This window comes from Trichoplusia ni, chromosome 14 (genome assembly GCF_003590095.1).
Source record: "Trichoplusia ni isolate ovarian cell line Hi5 chromosome 14, tn1, whole genome shotgun sequence".
In the NCBI taxonomy this organism is placed as follows: Eukaryota; Metazoa; Arthropoda; class Insecta; order Lepidoptera; family Noctuidae; genus Trichoplusia; species Trichoplusia ni.
In genome coordinates, this window is record NC_039491.1 from 8,910,702 (window position 1) to 8,933,990 (window position 23,289).

The 23,289-nt window shown below is 34.5% G+C and overlaps 2 protein-coding genes and 1 long non-coding RNA gene across 4 annotated transcripts; 1 reads left to right on the forward strand and 2 right to left on the reverse strand.

Moving 5' to 3' along the window:
• The first annotated feature begins 3,368 nt into the window (after positions 1 to 3,368).
• Positions 3,369 to 6,807, forward strand: LOC113500601. Of its 2 annotated transcripts, none has more exons than XM_026881454.1 (4): positions 3,369 to 3,578; positions 4,161 to 4,968; positions 5,800 to 5,973; positions 6,605 to 6,807. In XM_026881454.1, the coding sequence occupies exons 1-4, from the start codon at positions 3,493 to 3,495 to the stop codon at positions 6,716 to 6,718; spliced, it is 1,182 nt and encodes a 393-aa protein (XP_026737255.1). In that variant the 5' UTR covers positions 3,369 to 3,492; the 3' UTR covers positions 6,719 to 6,807. The 2 variants fall into 2 exon arrangements, with proteins under 2 accessions (XP_026737255.1, XP_026737256.1); XM_026881455.1 differs by having other exon boundaries at positions 5,818 to 5,973.
• A 677-nt stretch (positions 6,808 to 7,484) lies between these two features.
• LOC113500602 (peptidoglycan recognition protein) lies at positions 7,485 to 12,190 on the reverse strand. Its single transcript, XM_026881456.1, has 4 exons — positions 12,086 to 12,190; positions 11,022 to 11,220; positions 9,123 to 9,241; positions 7,485 to 8,090 (listed from the first exon to the last, which is right to left on the reverse strand). Exons 1-4 carry the CDS (start codon positions 12,141 to 12,143, stop codon positions 7,891 to 7,893), a joined length of 576 nt encoding a protein of 191 aa, XP_026737257.1. The 5' UTR covers positions 12,144 to 12,190; the 3' UTR covers positions 7,485 to 7,890.
• A 3,137-nt stretch (positions 12,191 to 15,327) lies between these two features.
• LOC113500603 lies at positions 15,328 to 19,288 on the reverse strand. The gene is made up of 2 exons (XR_003401220.1): positions 18,774 to 19,288; positions 15,328 to 16,524 (listed from the first exon to the last, which is right to left on the reverse strand). It is a non-coding gene; the product is annotated as an uncharacterized LOC113500603 (long non-coding RNA).
• Between the last annotated feature and the right edge of the window lie 4,001 nt (positions 19,289 to 23,289).

Here is a 23,289-nt window from a genome sequence, read left to right on the forward strand (position 1 = left end):
TTAATAATTTAGCCTAACTTAAATGAAATAAGTAAAGTTGAGAGAAAATTTCAATATTGTAATTATCACTGTTTATGCCATGCATCAGCCAGTTGATAGACGGAAGGAAAACGGAAAAAGCAACGACATCGACAGAGGTGACTCAGACACAGGGATCCATTTTTCCCTTTGAGTATAAAATCCAAAATATGAATAAAACACGTCACAGAAATTCTTTCCCTTTTCAATTATATATTCATTTTTTTATAAGTAACTCATCCTACACAAAATTATATTATATTTATCCTCCATGCGTAGTTTTCTTGCCCATTCAAGAGTATCCATAAATGAAACAAAGGCGATCTCTTTTATAATTCAAAGGCTTCTCCGGGAATAGAAAAGTTACAGTCATTTGGAATCAAAGCAATGCCATAACCGATTCGGACAAACAAGGAAATAATAATAAGTTCAGGTAATAGTAGAACTAAGTTTCTTAATACAAATCAGATATAGAACTATTACGAAGATTCTTTGGCGTGTTTTTTATAATAATTTCCCGATTCTCCTTAAGAAGTGTTTGTTCAGTTCTATATCGTGTATCAAAGGGATTTTCAATGTTACTCCATTTAAATTCCATCAAAATTAGTCCAACCGTACTTATTGGGTTACAGGGTTTGAAGCTACCCTGAAAATTCAGCCTGCTAGCTTATCGAGAAGTGCCTCGAAATTTAGTTACAAAAATCCAACGGGAACGACGAACACACAGACATGAAAACTGAGTGTATAAAAACGTTGGATAATAGGGCCTTGTTTCTGAGGCTACGCTGTTCGTCAGTCCTTCTGATCGTCTGTCAGTCAGACATCAGTTAGGCATTTGGACTCCGGCTGGTTCCGAAACTGATGGGGTTATCCCGGTAACTACGCGTCAATAAACCGTATGGAACTATAATTGTTTTACAACCACAGTTCACTCTCAAACAAACGTTACCACGGTGTTCTAGCCTCGGTTCAGTCAATCCAAATAATCTTTGCACTCAGCATAATATATGTTTCTGTACCTTTGTAATATACCGTGACGTTGATAACTCATACAGCCCTAATTTGTTTGTTACTATACACACATGACAATATCACGTAGTAACAAAATACGTACACATAGCCCACGGGCAATTATTTCTAACTTCGCTCCCAAGAGAAGGTTTGTTGGCAGAGAACCCACGAACTACTCACGATGATAACAAAGCGCTAAGACACTTTCGGACTGCATTGCATTTAATCTGGAAACTTCTTATTTCTCAAAAGAGGTCGGTTTTCACGCCAAAATTCCTTTAATGCTTGGTTGACACCAAATAAAACCGGTTTTATTCGAAAATGTTCCAACAAATGTGCTTATGCGGTCGTTTTGCAGAATCATATTATTTTTTCTTATTCATACTCTCTTGACTTTAGGCGATTTGTAAAATGTATCTAACGAACAGTTGAGTATTTACAAATGATGTCATAAAATAAATAAAAAAAAACTACCTTAGTATTTCTGCTATAAAACATATCTAGTATTTGTCATTCTTATAAAAGAGAGAAACGGCATAAAACCAATAAAAAAATCAAATTATAATTTCTTAGTCAAAATAAACATATTAAGGTATTTTCACATTATAGTCTATTGTAAATATTGCAATTCAAAATATGATTTTGGTTGTCTCTAGGGATGGAGCGAGTCAAAGCTTTGATAGCTCGCTTCACAGTCGTTCAAAGGACAGTGAAGTCGATGTCACAATGTATTTAGCATTATTCATGTTGAATATATTATGAGTTTTGTTGTTAAAACAGACATGTGCCTCTTCTTACCTCCATCCTCTTATGCCAAGTGCTGATTCTTTCCGTGTTTGTTACATAATAGCTGCTTAATCACTGAACCGATCTTTATTAAACTTTGATGGAATGATAGAGTAATTTTGATCCGCAAAAAACCATATAGGCTACTTTTTTTTCTTTTCACGGTAACCGTACCAGCCATAGCTTTTTAAATAGAAGATAAAAATACATTTTATAAGGTCATGGACTTCAACTTCTTCTTTCAATAAATATCCTCCGATTTATCTTCAAACGCTTCACAACTGATTAAAATTTAGGACTTGATTAAGTACTGTGATTAATAAGACTTCAAAATGTTAGCCAAACCGATACCTTAAGCTGCCATTTTTAAAAGTAAGACTGGCGTAATTGTGAAAGCGAGATAAAACATACACAAAATAGAGCGGCATCTCTTTTACACAATGACAATTGTAAAGCTTTGAAGCATTAGAGTCATATATTTAGATATTTTTACAAAACAGAAACATGTCCACATAACAGAAAAGTCAATTTGTTCCATTCTAATATTGAAATAGTTTGTTACCTATCTTTACGTAACGTTTTATTAAATTCCTGAGAGCAATGCTTACACATGAATACGTGCTGAAATCAAATCGTAATAACAGGAAATGATAATTATGAATTTTCACTTGAACCTTGTGTAGTGCCCGATAAGGTCGGTTGTTGACCAAATACTTTAGTTTTACCATAAAAAACAATATACTGTTATTTTTTATATTGCCAGGCTAAAAAGGGAGTGACCTCGTCATGTCGCGTGAATGCAGTCTGAATAATGGGCAAAATTCTTCACCCACTATACACCGGAGGATGGACATCGTCGCCAGGGTCGTCTGTTGCAAAGGTGGTGTGATGATCTACACAAATACGCAGGGGGCACGTGGCCTGATATTGCAAAAACTATAGTGTCTGGGGACGCCTTTACCCTGCATTGGGATTAAAAACAGGCTACATATAAAAAGTCTTATGTTATGTAAATACTTATTAATGTTATTTTTTTTTCATAAGGACAGGTTAGGTTTCATAGGATATTGGTGCATTCTTTCAATAATATTATAGTCTTTATTCTTTAGCAAAAAGCAATGAACAGCTTTGAATTTACCCTGTTACATTTTCGCTCGAAAATACTTTTATTTTGACCTAATACAGAATTCTGAACCTCTAATCTAGTTGACATAACATTTTCTGGAGTGAAAACTTTAGCTGGCTTGCAGCCAAGTTTCTCGAGCCAATTATTTAAGAATTTAAGTCGTTTTTTTTTAAATTTGCGCTGTAATTTATTGTAGAAATGCAACAAAACCTAGCCAAATATTGGCTACAAATTAATAAAAGATTTCTTGTGAAATATTTAATTATCAATGTCATTATCTAAACAGTTAATAATTTTTGAAACATACATATTTCGATATGGTCAAAAATTGCTTGTACGAATGAAAAGTTCCGATAGCAATAATTTAGACTAAATTAAATTTACCTCTTTTTGAAAAAAAAACCCGCGCTTAACGCCATTAGTCCTTTAAAAAGTTATCATACTTGGGCCGGCTACGAACATTGACAGACATCAAAAATGATGCGTCAAATGTTGTAACAAAAAAATTTTAGAAATTACAAAACTAAAAATTCTCTTAAATTTTCAGTGAAATGCCCAATACGAGGCGTCGGAGGTTCTCTGTTCAGAATGAGATCGCCGGTAGGGACGCAAAATTGCAAAATGGCTTGCAATCCAGGTACAAAGTTTTCGTGTAGAAATAACATAATTGTTTAGTTCTAGAGGTCCAATTGCATTAGTTTCACTAATGTTGATATTTGCCGCACCCTCTTTGCCTTAAGCCGACCTTTATGCAGATTAAGCTGGTACAATAAAAGTGCTTATATAGGAAATAATCGTATATGCTTATCTTGAATTTTGAACAGGATTCGTTGTTGTTAAGGCCAGTATAGTGATATATTTCGGTCGGTGGTAGGTACACAGTAAACAAACCGAAATTAGACGTCAAAAACTGTATTTGATTTCCAACGTTTACCTACTGTTTTATGTGTTCATTTTATAATACATTTTACTTAATTATTTAGCTTTATTTCAATTTATGATCATAAGACTTGGCAAACAAATTTTAATTCATAGTGTTATATTCTTTATTGAATTAAAAGTAATGCACAAACTATAGAAATTACTTTGTTATGCTGCCTTGTATAAGACTTCAAAAAGGTTTATTAGATTACCAGATAAGATCCACCGTTACCTCTTTTTGCGAGAATAAGTGTATCATTCATGCTCTCGTAAAGTTTAATGATATCGTTTTTTTTAGCCACTCCGACTCCGATTCAGAGATAAAAGTGATGACCAATAACTTCGTTGCAACAAAATCTTCTAAAACAAAACATAAAATGTATCCGAACAGTTCAAAAAACTCTACCCTAGAAATAGTCGCTGAATGTGAGAGTGCATCATCAGTGATGACGGTCAAAAAACGTTCCACATCAACAATGGACAAAGACGTAACAGCTAGTTCAAGTAACATAGACCTTTTCAACATGCTAACTGCTACAGAGGAATTATCTGCTGATCGGATAAAGGGACCAGTTTCTACTACGATCGAACCGCTGAAAAAAAGAGATGACAGACAATTAAATAGAGAAAGGACACCCCTGAGGCGAGACAAACACCCGCGCCAACATCGTATCAAAGTGAGAAGTCCCAAACGTCGAATGCCAATCATAGAGCAGAATAAAGCCGTTGATACGAATCGACGTAATACTGCTACCGGTGCTATAAATTGGGAACAAGAGTATGAGATTTACAGTTCAGAGAACGTGACTAATATAATTGACACGACAGAAGATGAAGAAAGGACGAGTACGCATTCTTTAGATGATATGTGTCGCATTTGTCACGGAGGAGATGCACTATCGCCAGAACTCGGGCGCTTGATATCGGCATGCTCTTGCCGCGGAACCGTTGGTAGGGTCCACGTGAAGTGTTTGGAGCGATGGTTGACTGAATCGGGAAAATCTAGATGCGAGCTGTGTGGGACCCGTTATGCGACGAGACGCGTGCATAGATACGGCGTACCGAGAGCACTGGTTATGTGGGTGTTGAGCCAAAATGCTAAACAGGTATGAATGTAATATGAAATGGAAAGATCATGACGTTTGTAATATTGTTCAGCTATTTGAATAGACAATTTTGATTTAGAGAAAACGAACCAAGACAATATAAAACACGAAACACGTATAGGTCTTCTAATGTTCGATAGTCCCACAAAATGTAATATAAAACTGAGAAAATCTGAAATGATGAATATTTATTAGTACAATATTTGGTCCAAATTTAAATAGATATTTCAAAGGACTTACGCTACATATTTTAGTAGTCACACAATTTATGTTTACAACGATTTAAATGAGGTTACAGAACAAATTTCGGGTCCGTTATTATAACCTGGTGCTATTATAATTACTTAGTTTTACGTTTCTTGCTCACGCAAAGGGTAAGCATGTTATTATAAGGAAAATTAAATAGGATGCTCATTAAAATAATAAAACAGCACGTAGACTCCTGCAAAAACATTTCTTTGCCAAGAGTACCAAAAAGGAACCATGTATATTTATGAAATTCGGACACTATCACTTTGCTGAAATTGTATTTCTTTTAGAACTTGTGATACTTAAAGTACCCAACCCATTAAACCATGTCCTCAAAACAATACAGTATTTTCCACAATCCTGACCCAAGTTTAGTCGTGCGCACCGTAATAGCACCTTTAGTTATATCAGGGAAATAGAGCTCTATTCAAGGCTTGTGATGCAAAAGAGAGATGAGTATTTGAAATCAAGAAAATGAATTGTATCAGAAGATAAAATATTACAATACCTTGCCTAGAGTGGTAAAATATATTTCCCTTCTAAATGAACTGGACCTGGCTTCAAGCTGGGAAGTTAATGAAGACCTTCCTTGACTTACAGTTGATGGTGGACAGTCTCGGCATAATGCTGATGTCGCCGCTCGCCGTGCTGGCCGCGTGGCTGTCAGGACGCACGCTAGCCGGCCTGATGACGCAGGAGAGCCATGTGACGCCTTGGCCCTTAGCCTCGACCTTCGTACTAGCTTGCATGACGCTTGTAAGTAACATACCAACATTACAACCTTAAACATAGGCAAAGAGACTAACAATGGGAATCCAAATCAAATACGGATAAATTTTCCTCACGATTCTTTATCGTCCATTTCATATGGAACTAAAGTATCATGGACGAAAAATAATTGGAACTCGAATAGTCCATTGGTGACGTCACCGATCGTAATAAAGTCGTACGCGTTAGGTTTGATTCTACCACGTCCGTGTTTGGTTGCTTTTAGTGCCTAAATTACCGTGAATGGACTGCGTGTCGACGACGTGGCGTGAACGCTCGAAGGAGAGGCCTGAACTCGGTATTTATGTTTTTCGGGTTTTGTCACACACCTAGACGAGGAATGTGGACTTTCGTTACGCGTTCTTTTATATAGTTAGGCTTTACAAAGCTACCTACATAACGTCATGTAGAGAAAAATGGAGAACACAACTAGACAAAATTCTATACTTCATCAAAAAATGTTACACTTTGGACATTCATTGACGGATCTTCAGTGTAGTGCAAACCGCAAAAATCAATTCTTGTCGGTTGCATTTAGAAAATATTCTGCTGGAACAATTCTAATTTGTCATTTACGTGGAAAAGGGCTATAATGAATATTCTTATCTTATCTTTCCAGGTCTGCTACTACTGCTGGATAGTATCAGCTGCAACCCGTCACGCGCTCGGCTGGTGGATATGGTATCGATCCCAGTACGAAGTCAGGCTTCAGCTTCAAGATAGCGAGGAATAAACCTCGTTCGCAACACTTAAATTATTTATAATAGTCAATACGTACCCCAAATATGTTTTAACTTTATAATATATATTGTCACACAGAAATTCAAAACGTTTTTTCATTTATTTCATTAGATTTTTGCAATGACTTATTGTATAGGCGCTATGCTCGACGTGTCGTGAGACGATCATCGCGTTTCCACCATTTGTGTGATTCACGAAGGCTTTTCCAAGGCTGGGTGTCTTTGTAAGTGACTAAAGTTTTCTAAGATTTTCTAAGCCACAAAAAGGGAATTCTTTTGAGAGCGAGTCGATTAAATAAAAATGCTCTTCCTTTGGTCACCTTGACCTGTGCAACGTTTTTAACCTAATTTAAGTAATTGCCACTGCTTCATTGCGAAACAAGAATTTTGCTCATCGACTGGTATTAAACGGAAAATTTTGGACTTTGTAGCAGAATCTTCCAAGTTTCCAAGAATACCATAGACTTACTCCAAATAATTTGCAAACTTGGATCTCCAGTCAAACGTTGTTGGTGCCTGTTCAGATCTCACATATACCTTTGGAAGTAATTATAACAGGTACTATTAACGCCGGATACATTTAGGAAAGGGTAAGCGTAACAGGTGCTGATAAGGGAATCACTGGAATTAGGTTTTGCGGTTCAACCCTTTCTTGTCTATTTATAGATTAATGAAACAAGGATCTAACTTTGGCTTGTTAAATACCTGTGTAACGTGTCAAAATAGCTTTAGTGGTTACTGAAATAATTTATAGTAAAAGCCATATGAAAATGTATATTTTTCCATGTTAAATAAAGAAAATTGTATTTTAATTTCCTATCCTGTAACATAAAAGCTTTATTTCCACTGAAGACTCGGTCCAGCTTCATGATTTTCTAATCAACTAGTTGCAGTTATTTCCTGCAAAATGTTTTACACTTTTCATTGTTCTATGAACTTTCAAAAGAATTGAAGTGTTTTATTTGTGTGTTAGCATTTTGCATCTTTGACGTGGCACTATTTACTACCTTTTGAATAGTTTTCTTCGTATTAAGATGTAGAGGCAAATAATTGAAACGTTTGTGATTATAAAACTATGTTTTTTCTATTTCACCATTAACGTCTTTAATAGTTAAGTAAATGCCAAAAATTAAATCTAATCTCGTAAATAAAGCAGAAAACAACTTTAGTTTTTAATAGATTCTACGTTATCGAGGAAATGGTCCCATCTTCTAATCTCGTTGTACAGTTTTCTGCCAGGACTCTCGGTGCTGATGAGCTGTCGGTGCCCAACGATGTGGTAGTTGGCGGTGAGATGACCTCGCTCCACACCACATCTAAGCAATGCTCTCAGGGCATCCAAGGACTTCTGAGTTGGCTTGTCATCTGAAAAGATTTTTTGTTAATAATTTTGATAGTCAAGATAAGTGATGAAATGATAGGTATCTCTTAAAACTATTAAGGCTGTTTTGGTTTCTCGTAGTAGAGTATTCTGTAAGAAATTAGTGAAAAAGTGACTTATTGACATAAAAGTCCTTATTATCTATATGCTGGAGTAATAGAGGATGAGAGGATGGACTAATCAAATTTTATAATGAGGTTGTCCTTAGATTGCAAATATAACATGTGCTTTTTTGCCTTCAATTTGTTTGTTTCGAATTTACAAAGTAGAATAACAGGCCGGTATAAACGTATCGAGGTATCCCGATAAATCAATAAAAAGTTCGTTCTTCAAACAGATATAATTTATATCTGTTTTAAAGAACTCGACTTGAAAAGTTTTCTTGGAAAAGAAAATGTCGGAAGTACAAATCTTTGATCCAACAATAATATTTTAAAGAATCAGAATATTCATCTGGCGTTTGTTAGTGCATAATAAAATTTAAAATGGAACCTTTCTGGTTCGAATAACTTGCAAAACTTTTAAGATTCTAGAAATAGTACGAGTAGTTTCTACTGCAGTTGAAAATAAACGTGTAACTGAGCATACGTTTCAGTTTTCATAACATTCGCGCCTCAAACTAACTTCCATTTTGTTAATAGTTGATGAACTCTTATGGTTATAGTGTAGCTAGCTATGAATATAAAGTGGACGGAAATGAGAGGAAAAATACTTAAATTGTTGTTTTTGAAGTACCTATTGTTATATATTATTTAGATCTTGGAATTTCAGAGTAATGGAAATCGTTTTATAAGTTCTAAAGCAGCGATTAGTTTGCCGTCCGCCTAAGTGTAAGAAGATTAGCAGTAAGCTGTAGAGAGGTTTATAACACACAGTTTACGTAGAATAACTTTATACATAGTCCAACACGTAAAATCGAAAATAAAATTCGGCTAAGACACGTTATCAGTCGCACTCCCCACTTTTTGCGTCAGGGTATAAAAAAATAATTAAAATTAAGGTGACAATATACTGACTGTTGTAGTTTCCAATGAAAGTGATTCCGATTGATTTTCTATTATATCCGTACGTGTGAGCGCCGACGTGTAGCCATCCAGCTCCTTCATAAACTTTCCCGTTACCACCAATAATGAACCTGGAATTTAAGGAAAAATATGATTTTCATTTTTTTTCTCTTAACGAAAGGGAATTTATGAATGGAAATGTTTATGACAATTTGTAATACAGAGCCTAGTATTCTGGTATGGTTTGTGTATGAAACCTCATTGAAAGCAGCATTCGGTATGTTTGTCTGAAGTGAGGATATAATGCTGAGTTATAGTGTGAGGATTACCTTATATTAAAAGGTTGAATCGTTTATAATTTGTGTTGTGTTATATAACGACTTAGATTTTTAAATCCTTAAGAAATTTTAATAAACGAAAACACATTTTGATATTGTAAACGTGATCATGTCTTGAGCTAGGTACAATTTTCTTCTAAAGCCCTTTTAAAAATCAAACTATATACGCGTATATATAACGTTTTATACGCGATATTTAAATAAAAAATACTCATATAACAATTTTGATACTGTTTAATGGTGTACTCGTTATTCTAACGACATTTTCTACTACCCGGTTACCTGCAGCCCGAGGCAAATTTCATTTTCACTAGATTTTCCTCCGGACCGCGATGATATAAAATGTGTTGAACATACCCGTACAAGATTTTATTTCTTTTAAAGTAACATTCGTAACATAATGTAGTAAATTATTAACTGCTGCATAAACAAGTTGCATAAATTGGACGAACACAGGTTAAGCTACGCTTGACACGGTACATACGTAGATAGGTGGCCATTTACATTAAATTGTGGGTTATTCATACACCTTTGACCAGTCACCAACATCAACAACACACCAACTTAAACCAGTCTTATTAGAAGACATCGTGTTGCCTAAGTAACTGGGTTGAGGAAGTCAAAACACTGGTACTTAGCTGCATCCGGCACTACTCGAAGCTGACCCCAACATAGTAGGGTAATAGTCTCACACCAGTTTTGTTAAAGAGTACCGTTATTGTTTGTCTCAAAAACGTATTAATCGCATTCATGACAACTTTTCGACACAGACGCAAACAAAGATCGCGATTACGGTAAGTATATCAAATACACACTAAAAGAACCGGGTTTAGTATACAACTGGAATGGGATCCTACTGTTACCATTGAAAGTAAAACTTGCGGAAGCGAGTATTGCACGTAGTAGAGAAGTGTATCTTTTCGTAATAATAGGCCTCAGGTGGGTAATAGAACCTCCTTCTTATCGTATAGTTGATGTACAACTTGGGAACAGTTTACTACGCCTGTAGGCAGCTAAGTGGCTTTACACATCCTTTAAACAATGAAGTGTGATAGGCGGCACGTCTCAACATTTTTCAACTTTGCTATGTGGTAATAATTGCAGTGTTTGAAATATTTCGCCGTTTTAGAAAGATGATATTTGTAATAAGCACATTTTATTTTGAAAGTTACCTAGCTAACTTTTTACAACATTAATAACTTTTATATTAAAATTTGTAAAGCAGCATTATTAGGAAAAATAAATTTGAAACTGGGATTTGAACCAACAACGTACGAACTTGACACTAGGCTATCATACCTTTTTTTTGGTCAGGCAGGGAAATCCTCTTGGACTCCAACTCTCTTGGGGGTAGTGTCAGACTTTGACTAAACCTGAACCGCCGTGCCACGACATCCGCGTTTTTTGTGTTAGTATAGGTATGGCAATGCGTTGCAATCCTTCATACACTAAGCTTTCAAAAAGTATGTTCAAACAGAACTTAGGACCCTAAAATTGGCAATCCAAATGTCATACCACTAGACTGCCATAACTGAGATATTTAATAAGTAAAGAATGCTCAAACAAAACTTACGAAGACCCAATATCCCAATAGTTCAAGTTATCCATGTGATAGCTTTGTATATTCCTCACGATCTGGGCGCAGGCGGCGTCAGTATTACACGTTGACGTCACAGTGTGCTGAATGATGACCAGCTCTACTGGTCTTGCGAGGTACTCCACATGGATTGGGGTTAAACCATCCCATTCGTCTTTGGTGATTACCCCGCAATCTGGAAAAATGAATGGTATTATGGTGATAAATGAAGATGATGAATGGAAAAATAAAACAATACGCATAGTGTTGCAAGTGGATACAAATAACATAATTTTTTATTTGGATTTAAAATAGCAAACTATATGCTAATCTATCAAGATTAAGATTTTTTTATGACTGAACAGATTATTACTTCAATCCCAAAAAAAAACATGTTTTACAACATAAAAACTGTGTTTTAATTTCCTTTTGTAGAAGGTCGGGTAAACATGTAAAACGACTAAATAAAAAGGAAAATAAGTTAGCAAGTAATGTTTGAGAATCAACAAGTTGCTATTCAATAACAATAAGGCGTTCAATAAATTAACTTGTTTATTTCTTCTGACTTGGCTTAACGGCTCGATAAATTATTGGTAGACAATTAATTATTATTGATTAATCCTAACCGCAACTGATATTTTTGCATGATAACTACTTCGTACATGTGTTTCCTACCAACAAATACGTAAGAATCTATCACTTTTAAAAGTCAGTATGAATCATAAACGGTGATTAATTATTACAAACTTTTCTATTATGAGATTCTGTGTTAGCGTTTCAAAATAATTAGTGACACTTTCGTCGTCGACGTGGACGTTTTTTAAAAGAACGAGTTTGATAGGAAAATAATATCTGGTATCGGAATTAAAAAGGTTATTGAATTCATAAAAAATTATAACATACAAACACTATTTAAAGTTCAAACAATTTAACTTTGTATAAAAACTGTGTTTGTAAATTAATTCGTTTTATGTTGTTATTTTTTTAAATATCGTTACTGATTTTGTAAGTCACACTAATTAGAATAAAAAAAAACTGTATTTAAAAAAAAAACATCTTACCTCCACTCACAGTCACGAAAACAAAAAATAGCACAAATATATTAAATAGTATTTCCATTTTGAACACACACACTTCCACCCAAAGGCACAAACTAATAATATTGGCAGAGCTATGCACTGAACATAAATAAACTTTGCAGAATCCTCATTCTGTCTCTTTCTGTGCAGTTCAAAACAGAGAAACAGAGATAAACATGCGAACTTCTTGTAAATACAAAACAATAACGGAGACGATTTTAATAATACTGGTTCCATATAGTTCTAGAATAATAATAAAATATTTTATGTTATTTAAATTATAGGTAATCAATATTAGTATACTCATTAACGAATAAATGGTATATTAGTAGGTTAATAAGTAAGATTAAAACTGATTTGGAAACAGGTTTTTGAGGATTTATCTACTTAAGCTACCTACTTTGTGGCGTTCAAATAAAGTTACATAAATCATATATTTTTTTAATTGCATTTGAATAATTTACGATTTTCAATTTTACGTTCGTTACAGTATCTTTAAGTACACAAAATGGAATCAAAAAATCTTGTATTTGAATATAACTTGAAATATTTCGTGATATAGAAAGTAGACTAGCATAATTTTGTTTATTTTTAATTCACGGAATATATACCCGTTTAATGACACGTGTTTTTTTATAACTGCAAAAAAATAATGAGGTTTTATTTAATTGCTTACGTAACCCAAATAACACGAACTCTTACAGCGATGCAAATGTATGTATGGAAAAGGGGATTCCTCGGTGAACTTAAACCTAATGTTATCTACTCTACACATTGTTGACTAAGATGGTTAAACAAAACAAATAGCAATACCTATAAGATGTGATGTGAAAATTTATCAGTTTTCTGCGTCGCCTGTTAATGACTCACGGCTGGAAAAATGTTTCTTTGCGGTGAAAACAAAGCTAGCTTGTGAAAATGACGATCTCTTGTAAAATATTGAAGTACAAGAACCTGCTATTTTGTGTTAAAGTAATATTATCATGCATAGAGCAACGTTTCTGTTCATAACGGCCATAATGCTGACAATAATTGATGATGATTAAGGACTCGAGTTAGGTCCGAAACTAGTCAAGCAATCCTAATATCATAATGATACATCATTTCATAGTGAATAGTTCTCCCGATGAAAAATATCTTCAATTAGTTTCAAAAGTACTAAATTTCAAGAGAGTTTTTTTTAAGAAACTTTTTACTGTGACTAGTGACAAGCTCTCGAGTTTTAGTCACATTAAAAAAAGGTTCGACTTTTTAAAGTGTTGTTTTACCTTTTGCATAGAATAACATAAACAACCACAGCTATCACAACATTTCACATGAAGTCACGATGTGATTAAATAATAAGTTTCTCTAAACGTGTATGTGGGTGTATCCGCCATACAGCCAAAAATATCCCCAATAGTAAACCAGTAATCAGTTCTATACTTAAATCTGTATGATAATGCCTTTCTCAAATCTTGAATCGTATTTTTATTTTGTCTGTGAATAATCTCCTACATAATAATATGACTGATTTGAGTGTTATCATACATTTTCCGGTCAAAAGGTCAACAAATAGCATAACGATATTGAGAACAAAATCACTATATATCTGCATCACAAGCAAAACTAAGCTTTATGTAAGGAATTTTTAAAACTAAAATCGAATGTAGGTTTCGTTAAAGATATCTATTACGGTCTTAAAAGTTTGGACATCCCTTTATTTGTAGGACAAAAGATAGGACACCGGAACCCTAAAACTTTATGTATTATCACGATTGTTTAACATGTATTAAATCTTAGAGTTCTGTACCAAAAAGTCAGAAATATATTAAGGCATTAATTTCTTTGCCTAGCTCACCAAGGGTGGTGTACTACACCGGAGTACTTAGTGGCGGGCCACTCAAGAAAACAGCGGGAAATATGAACTAATGAATGCTGACGGTTAGGGAATTTCGTTCAATAAAACATATGCCTACAATAGTTATGTTCGCAAATGGATTTTAGCTTGATTTTCTTTCTTATTTAATAACAATATCAGACTGTAAATATCACAATTCGTCAGAAGCTCATTTCCATACAGAAATGGATTGAGCAATGACTCAGTTCATTCGCACAGCTATTATAGTCGATTCCAGGTGCCAATATTCTCTATGCATTGTTTCCGACAGTCTCTTATTCTCACCATTGGGCAGCGGTGCCTTATAGTAAACAAATTTGTCATCTATATCTCAATAATTTATTTGGTCCGTAGATGATGACCATCTTTATTATAACTCTAAACTAAGTTCCTTCGTTTTTCGGAAGGCACGTTGAATTGTGGGTCACAGCTGTTATTCCTACAGCATTCACAGCTGTTACAAGTAGTCAGAAGCTTGAAAAGTCTAACCAAGTGGTATCGTGTTGCCCAGGTAACTGGGTTGAGGAGGTCAGATAGGCAGTCGCTCCTTGTAAAACACTGGCAATTATCTGAATCCTAGTTGGAAGAATGCTAGGCCGATGATGATCTCAATAATTTATTTCACTTTAAAAGAGCTGTAAGTTTAATATTAACTACCAAAGTTTCAACGCCTGCAGGTGCCTTGATTAAAGTTTCATACCTCCTTCGATCCTCCAACTTAATGTTTATAAATATGTAGATCAGCATGATGTCCAACCTGTGAAGTAAGTTATTATGCAAGCTTAGATTAACTACACTTTACCTATAATCCCGTGCCTAGCCAAGTGATATTCTGTAATATTGTTGTGGTAAATATATAAATAAAATTTTAGTGAATGGCGAATGTTACGTCAAGTATAAAAAAATCTTCGAATAATTGGATATATCGAAGCTCTTTTGGAAGCTAGCAAAAAAAATGGATGGGTTTTAGTCGGTAGAAATCTGACACACCCTTTCGCTCAACCCAAAGCGGGGGGTATTATTTGACGATTATCTGACATGCGACAAAAGAAGACATCATTTCAGCGTTTTCTATACTTGACAAAATATGGTTCCATAGGGATGACGACTGTGTAAAAAAGTAGATTTTTTTAAATCTTTACCATTAAATTACCATTTTTGCTTTAGGTAGACAATAATAATGACAAAAAAAAAATGATTAAATGTTTAAGCACATTCAAGGCTTGTGACGTAACGACTACCTATTTGATGTCACCTGTAAGTGTCTATTCACTGAAATTTGATCATTTACGTCTGCCGTCATGCCCATTGTTTCGAGGTTCCAAGGTTCGAATAAAACACAATATAATAAACCAAAGATTTATTTCAGTGACCGAACAAACAAAACATTTTATTTTCTCTTATTATATGAATAGTCTTTGTTCTTTGTAACCCTACCTGTATTAGGTCACAATAGACCAATGATTGTGAAAGCCGGTCTAGAGGTTGTTAGGTTAAATACAACCCACGCAAAATCCTTTCAAGGAATTGTTCTTTCAGTAAAAAGGTATTCGTTTATTAAATTGGTCTGATTTGAAATATACTTCTATAAAAGTATTAAGTGGAAGAATAGAAAGATGATTGCTAATTAGGTTTGACTATGACACTCAATTTTAAAGGAGCTGAAACATAATAATATAATCTATGTTTGATCGCTGTTTGTCGGTCTGTGACATTGTTGTAGTAAAACTGGTGATCTATTTCGAATGTAGTTTTATTATTAGGAACCCAGCTTTTTTACTAAATGTTTTGGGCATATTCCATCAAAATTGGTTTAGTCATTTACAAGTTATAGTAGTTGAAACATCGGTATAAAAACCTACACATAGACAAATGATACTGGCTAAAATAATAATATGTTATTCATCAACTTTCACACTTTACAATAAAACGTGTACTGTAAGTACTAAACCAGACATCTGATAAACATACTTACACTGCTAAATATATACATTAATACACTGTAGATAAATTACTCGGAGACGTAGACAAATGATCATGCTCATCACATAAATATTTATCCTGGGTAGGACTAACTACTTCACAAACAACGTACAGTTAGAACATGAAAAAAACACTGGAGCTTTTAGTGATTACACATACATAATTATATTTTACTCCGTTGGCTCGGCCACATCGAAAGGATGGGAGAAGATCGCGGTGTTAAGAGAGCGTTTTTACGATAACCAATAGGTAGGCGCGCTGTCCGACCCAGGCATTGCTCAAGTGATACAGTTGACGGACCTTCGGGCGCTTCACGTCGATGACTGGCGAGAAGTGGCCAAGGATCGTTTAAAGTAGAGCTCTCTCGTAACAGGGTCCAGACACAATTTAGGTCGCTGAGCCAGCGGAGTAAGTAAGTATATTTAACAAAGTTCATATGTTTCTTTATTCCTATTTCACAGAATAGTCTTATATTTCAGTCTTGGAGGCAAACAATTTGATGTGGTTCATTACACTAATTGGATCGACACGTGGAGCACGTGATTTTATATTATTTTACCTGAAAAGAATACGAAGAAATTGTTAGACACAAAATTATGTGAATACTCGTTCGTCTGAATATTATGAAACAGGTCTTAATTGGCAAAGGCCAATTATTATGTATAGAGAATCATGCTTGCTTTCATGCGCAGGTAAATATTCAAATATATTTTGTCTACTATAAAATAAACATAAGTGAAAGATTTTAAACAAAATTTTTAACAAGGCCTGTGTCAATCCTTTAAAGGTACTGGATTTTTATCCTTGAAGTAGTCACGCAACAAAAAAGATGAACAAAATAAAGAACGTCTAAAAGTCGTAAAAATGTCTTTCTAGTCCTAGAAATAACTCCAAAACTACTTGCCGAGACAAACGACGTTTTAAAAGTTAAAACGGGCGAAGTCGCGGACAAAAACAAGGTCTTAATCGAATTCGAAGAATTATATTAGTTCAAACATTTACCTAATTCTAGTTTTAACCCAGAGACCTATAAAACCACTGTGAGCTTAGGATTAAGATAGTCTGCATCTAAACACCCTTTCCCCTACCACAATACCGAGACCATTCTCTGTAAATACCAAAAAGGTTAATCCCTAGATCTAGCCTATGTTTTAAAGGGTTAACATAGAATTTACAAAGTGAATTTAGTTAGAAAATCATCAATGTTTAATACTTTAAAGGTTTTTTTTTATTTTTTGGCCTGCTGTAATTTTTTTAATTATTTTTGATGTTCGTTAGCACACACTAATATTAAACACTAGCTGTTGCCCGCGACTTCGTCCCCGTTGGTAGAAGATATAAGTTATGATTTATGTATGTTCGCTCCTTTTAGTCGCAGCGTGATGGTTTATAGCCTAAAGCCTTCCTCAAAGAATGGTCTATTCAACACAAAAAGAATTTTTCACTTTGGACCAGTAGTTCCTGAGATTAGCGCGTTCAAACAAGCAAACAAACAAACTCTTTAGCTTTATATATTAGTATATATAGGTAAGTGCGTTTTACTTTTGACAAACACTAACAATAAAAATGAAAAACGTTTTTTATGTGTGATCATAATCACCGTTCAATTTTTATCAGAACTTTACACATCTCACGTTGAACTAACATAAATACAAAAACAAATACCTATTGAGAAGAGACAAGAAATGAAAGAAAACATTGGGAGGATAGCGTATTTGCGAGCAAAGAATAAATGTAAGCTGATCTTTTACTAACAAACAATTTGTCAGAAAACATATCCACAGACCTATTTTCTCTAAACTACAAAGTTTAAATTACAACCATATTCATCTCTGTTTATTTAAATAAAGAGTATAATATCTCACACGCTGTATTTGCATGTAAACAAGCACGATATATCAGGTTGACTACTAAACAACTTGTAGGTAGATTCCTGGAGTGGAAGCGAGACGGGACTATAAGCCGTGGCCACTCTATCTCACTTATACAAGTACATCATCTTTAGTTTTACGTAGTAGTAGGACCACTGTTGCCATTAAACGTGAAACTCGAAGTATTGTAAGGATACAACGCTTATTTTGTTTATTACTTTCAATGTCTGTTCACAAAAAGACATTTGGCAAGTTTAAGGCTATGAATATAACCTACAATAATGGGTGGCGTTAGTGTTCGAAATTAGAGTACTTGGTGTTATTATCTGAATTGGAATCAACAGGTGATTTACTGATTTTCTCAACCACATTAGCTAGATACCGTTTAAATTCTAGTCATTCTGAAGTGTCTGTTTGTCTAACTTTTCTCCCCAAAAATAAACAAAGTGAATTGGCCAAATAATCTAGGTAGATGCAATTCATTCTGGTCCGCTTAATTCTACGTAGCGTACCTGCAGTGGAAGCACACCTTAAGACTTATTGAAGTCTTAAAAATGAATAACGTTTATAAGATTTCAAATTGTTCATATTAAAACTAAGCCCTCATGAATGCATGACTCAGAAGGTATAATCTGCTTCAGGTAGTCCCCTAACTAATTTCAAAAGTTGTGACTAACCTGTTTCAGGAAAGTCTATATCTGTATAGCCTCTATTACAATTTGATAAAAAGTACGTAGTTATAACAGTTCTACAGTACTAAGATAATTAGGAACCTGGCTGGTGAAAATTTAAAGTTTTAACATTCAGACGGACAAACAAAGACATGCTGCGTTTACACTAGAAAATAGTCGAGATGGATCAGTTATTAATATGAGTCAAACTTTATGATGGCATTGAAATTAAAACCACGGTCTATAAATAATATTGACATACGCACCTGCTATATACAATAGTAACTAGGCACCGTCAACCAAGCTTCCTTTTTCGTCGGCAACGCACATCTTTCAAGAACAATCTCTCAAACATTTGCCAAACAATCGAGTGTCGTCTCTCAAAAGGATTGGGATACATTATAAAATTATTTTAATTTAAAATTAAATTAACAGACGACGTCGCCCGCATACGTTTTGTGAGACAATAAACTAAGGGCATATGTCAGTCACCCGGGTAATTGATAAGAGATATGTATATAAAATTGTTATATGTTTCATAGTTTGCGACACAGATAAAAGTGTGTCGGGAAGTCAGGAGAAAGGGATGTGAGATTGTGTTTTATATTAACCTACTTTGACGCCCCGTAATGAACAGGGGTCAGTTGATCACGAAAAGATGAATGGAACTGGATTGGACTGGACCGGATGAAACTGGACCATTAGGAATTTGTAGGAAGATAAAGACAGGCAGGTATACTAGATGTGTTTTTAAACAAATGTGACGAGAATATTGCTTTCAGAAATTACTTCGTAGAAATATTTTAAACTACTAATTGGATCGCTTGCAAAGATGTAGGGAGCCCTTGTACAGTAGTTCGCTATAGGCAAAGATAACCTCTTAATGGATCCGCATAGAAGACAACATACGTAACACAATCCAAGGAACCAGTCCAAATTACGCTGGCAGAATATGTTGATGCGACAAAAAATAGTAGACTTTATGAAGCACGAAACAATAAACAACCAAACAACACAAAATAAATGCATTTGAACTGAAATTATCTGGCTACCTTATCGGACGGTATCTTGACCTGGTATCCAACCAATTAGATTGCACTTTTGGCATTCTCCGTGCCATCATCAAAACTTGGCAAACTACTATTTTAAATACGATATTTAATTATAAGGATTTTATCTATCATTAGTCCGAAAGGGTTACCGTTGCCCCGGTACACGAAGGGCAAGAAGGAACATGGGTGGATCAGTGGAAGTCTGGCACTCCCTTCAGCTCAATCCAAAGTGGAAAGACTTTTTGATGATTTCCCATCGGAAAAAGGAGGTTATCTATGACCACTGTAGTGTCTAGATCTTAAAGATCTGTCAACATCACAGCTACTGACTCTTTCAAAAGACTGACATTGAGGTCAATACCCACTGAGTGCAGAACAACTTATTGTAGACTAGCTGTTGCCCGCGACTTCGTCCCCGTGGGTTTCGCTCCTATTAGTCGCAGCGTGAAGGTTTATAGCCTAAAGCCTTCCTCGATGAATGGTCTATTCAACACAAAAAGATTTTTTGAATTTGGACCAGTAGTTCCTGAGATTAGCGCATTCAAACAAACAAACAAACTCTTCAGCTTTATATATTAGTATAGATATAGATGATAATTTAAAATTTCAGTCTCAAGAATTTACAGAAAGACGGTTATTACACTGAATGTCCAAGAAAAGTTCATTAATTCAGCACTACAATTATGTGTACTAGGTCTGTCGAATCCACATTTTGTTATTATTGTAATTTTAGTTTTATTGTAGTTTAGTTTTAGATATAGACAGATAACGGCCTAAGTCTGGCCTCAAGATAACGAGAATTATTGGGATTAAGGTCAATTATTAAATGATTTCACAATCACTTGTACTAATATTTATCAGCTTAACACTTTAATATTAGATAACGTGAAACATAAGACATTTATTACAAGTAGACGATTAATAAACTGTAGTATATTTTAACTGTTATTTTTAAATGTATCTTGTTATTTTGATTTTTTACTTTCACTCAACGCCATCTAGTCTTAAACTAAGCATAGCTTGTTTTACAATTACTAGACATCTGATAAACTTACTTAGATTATAATAATATGTACAGATTAATTACGTTCAGACACTAAACTAATAATCATGTTCATCACACATTGTCCTGGGTGGGAATCGAAGCCACAACCTCCGATAGGTATAACAGGGCAGTTGAAAGAAAATAATTTCAATTGATCAGTTTTATAATAATTACAGTATTATTCTAATAAATTAGGCTATTTCCGTAGTACAAAGAATAAAGAAACGATATATTTTTTTTATTCTAATTTATTCTCATTTATCGTTGATGTTTAAAAATTAAATGTTTCTTTGTTTTAGAGTTTATATAAATTTCTTTGAATTATTGGAAAGCTCAAGAAATATGAATTTAAATAATTCTCGAGCTTCGATTCTCGGTATTCTTAATTCATATTATAGGCAGCTATTTGACCTAATTGAAATAAATGCTTGTATTTTAATATTTTATTACTGTTTATAACAAATATGAATAAAGCGGGTGCTAATTTAGTTTAAAAAAACTGGTAGTAAATTAGGTTTACAAATATTCAAGTCAAATTCACAGAGGCATCCAGACTCGGAACAAACACGACATTAAAACGCTTCGCAGGGATCGAACCTGCGGCATGTTGCGCCTATTTGGCGTGATGAAATCAACCACTCGGCTATATTTAAACGAAACTCATTCAAGTTAAAATGGCGAATGTTCGTGCACGCGTTTGTTTTTTTATGTAATAGTAGCTGTCACGAACCTGTGCACATTTGATTCTTCTACCACGTTCAATTTGCTAAATCTCTTTTTGGCAAACGAAAAGTGTGGAATGACTGCTAGCAGCCAGCAACACAGACTGATACTAAACTAGAAGAACAATGTAGCAGTTGAATGAGCAAGGAAGAGGTTTATCTAAATGACATTCTCATATTTTTATATAGCCTGTTTTAGATCCCTCTGCTGGGCAAAGGTATCATCCTATGCGATTTCGGGCACGTGAGCTCCGCGTAAATGGCCAGATCAACAGCTTCCTCATCACATTCTCATTTATTTGAAAAGGAATACCCAATTCGAAGCATCCAAACATATGTATTGTCATATGTTATAGCTTAGTACCAAATTCATTGCAATTCACAAACGATGAAGCTTATTCCAAAGCACTCAAATAAAAAATGCCATCAACAAAACACGAGGGATTATATTAATCCCGTAGAATGTGTTTCCTCCATTCTATTATACACTGGCAACAAAAAACCATCGGTCAAGTGTACATCAGACTCGAGCGATATTGGGGGTTCTGTACAAATGGTATAAAGAAAACGCAAACAATTTTTTTTAACCAATCAAATTATAGTAGTAATCAGCTGATAGTAACTATCGTGAGAATGATTCGTTATTAACCGATGCAACGGTTTACTCACCTGATTTATCGGAAAATCAGCACTGAATGCTACGTCTTACCATACGAAGCTAAGTGTGGGTCGACGCGGTCAGCATAATATCGACTCAGCCTGTACGGGAGCACGAACGATGACTATGACGACGGCCTAACCGGCAGCATTTAGGCAATCCCGATAAATACGCATGACTTAACCTTTTTAGTTTTAACGCCAATAATTAATACGTCTGGAAATATATCTACTGCCTGGCTACCACGGTTCATGAGCCCGCTGACATACTGGCGGTTAGACGATCAGAGAACGGTAGCTCAATAGGGATCCGTTGTTAACCTTTAGGAACCCAAAAATCTCTCAATATGAAAAAAAATGACATTTTGAAATATTTGCAAATTGTAGGAGTAATCAATGTTTTCATTAAAATGGCCTTTTTAATATTCTCTTTGGATTGTTTTCTTTTTTCCCACAATTATGGGTATGACACGTATCGAATATTGTTAATAACTGTAATTTATTGTATGGTTTATGGTCGTACATATATGATTCATGGCAAACACGTGGAATCTACCAATTTCTCCCTGTATGTATCTGGTGTATCTTTTACATATGTATTACCTAGAAGTTTGACAAATTAATAAGTCAGGGAAAAGCAAGGCAGTCTATCTCATCATAGAAAATGTTTTTGATGAAGTCTATTAGCTATTTATGTTTTTAGTTCTTTATGAAGTACTCGCAAAGCGCTTGGTCGACTTCACCCGTGATAGAAGGTTGACCTTTTTTTTATTTCCATTGCCATTCAACGTTTCTATGCTGCCAGCCTTCTGGGCTTTCACGCTTTTTACAGGGTACTCTAAGGTAAAATAAACTGTTAATTTTCTTGTAATAAAATAAAAATGTAGTTTTATGAAATATCTTTATGTCAGACTTATCAATACGAATCTTAAACAGTAAGCATGCTTAAATTTGAGTGAAATTGAAAACTTTTATTCTGGATAAATAATATTTATTGATATATTCAATTTTTGTAAAATTGAAATATTTTTTAATACATTGTCAACGGCATAACTTTGTCTGTATAATTCATGAATTGCTTGTCTAATATAACGTCAGTTGCAGGTAATTCGATTAACTAGGTTTACAGAATTGATATTTATTGTACTGCACACAATATTTACCATTTAAATCGAGTGTATCTATTAAAAAATAATACTTTATACTAATTACATTTAATCAAGCTCCACTTGGCTATCTGCGAAGATGATGTTTTTTGCCGCCGCTATAACAAAAAGATCGAAGTTAAACAAATGTTGTTGCGATC

Bases quoted from the DNA above. Each gene is read 5' to 3' on its own strand.
- LOC113500601 (XM_026881454.1), top strand. From the start codon at position 3,493: ATGCCCAATACGAGGCGTCGGAGGTTCTCTGTTCAGAATGAGATCGCC. The intron at 3,579-4,160 runs GTACAAAGTTTT...CGTTTTTTTTAG, and splicing joins CAAAATGGCTTGCAATCCAG to CCACTCCGACTCCGATTCAG. The intron at 5,974-6,604 runs GTAAGTAACATA...TTATCTTTCCAG, and splicing joins TACTAGCTTGCATGACGCTT to GTCTGCTACTACTGCTGGAT.
- LOC113500602 (XM_026881456.1), bottom strand. From the start codon at position 12,143: ATGGAAATACTATTTAATATATTTGTGCTATTTTTTGTTTTCGTGACT. The intron at 11,221-12,085 runs GTAAGATGTTTT...TCATTTTTCCAG, and splicing joins TTTCGTGACTGTGAGTGGAG to ATTGCGGGGTAATCACCAAA. The intron at 9,242-11,021 runs GTAAGTTTTGTT...CTTAAATTCCAG, and splicing joins TATTGGGATATTGGGTCTTC to GTTCATTATTGGTGGTAACG.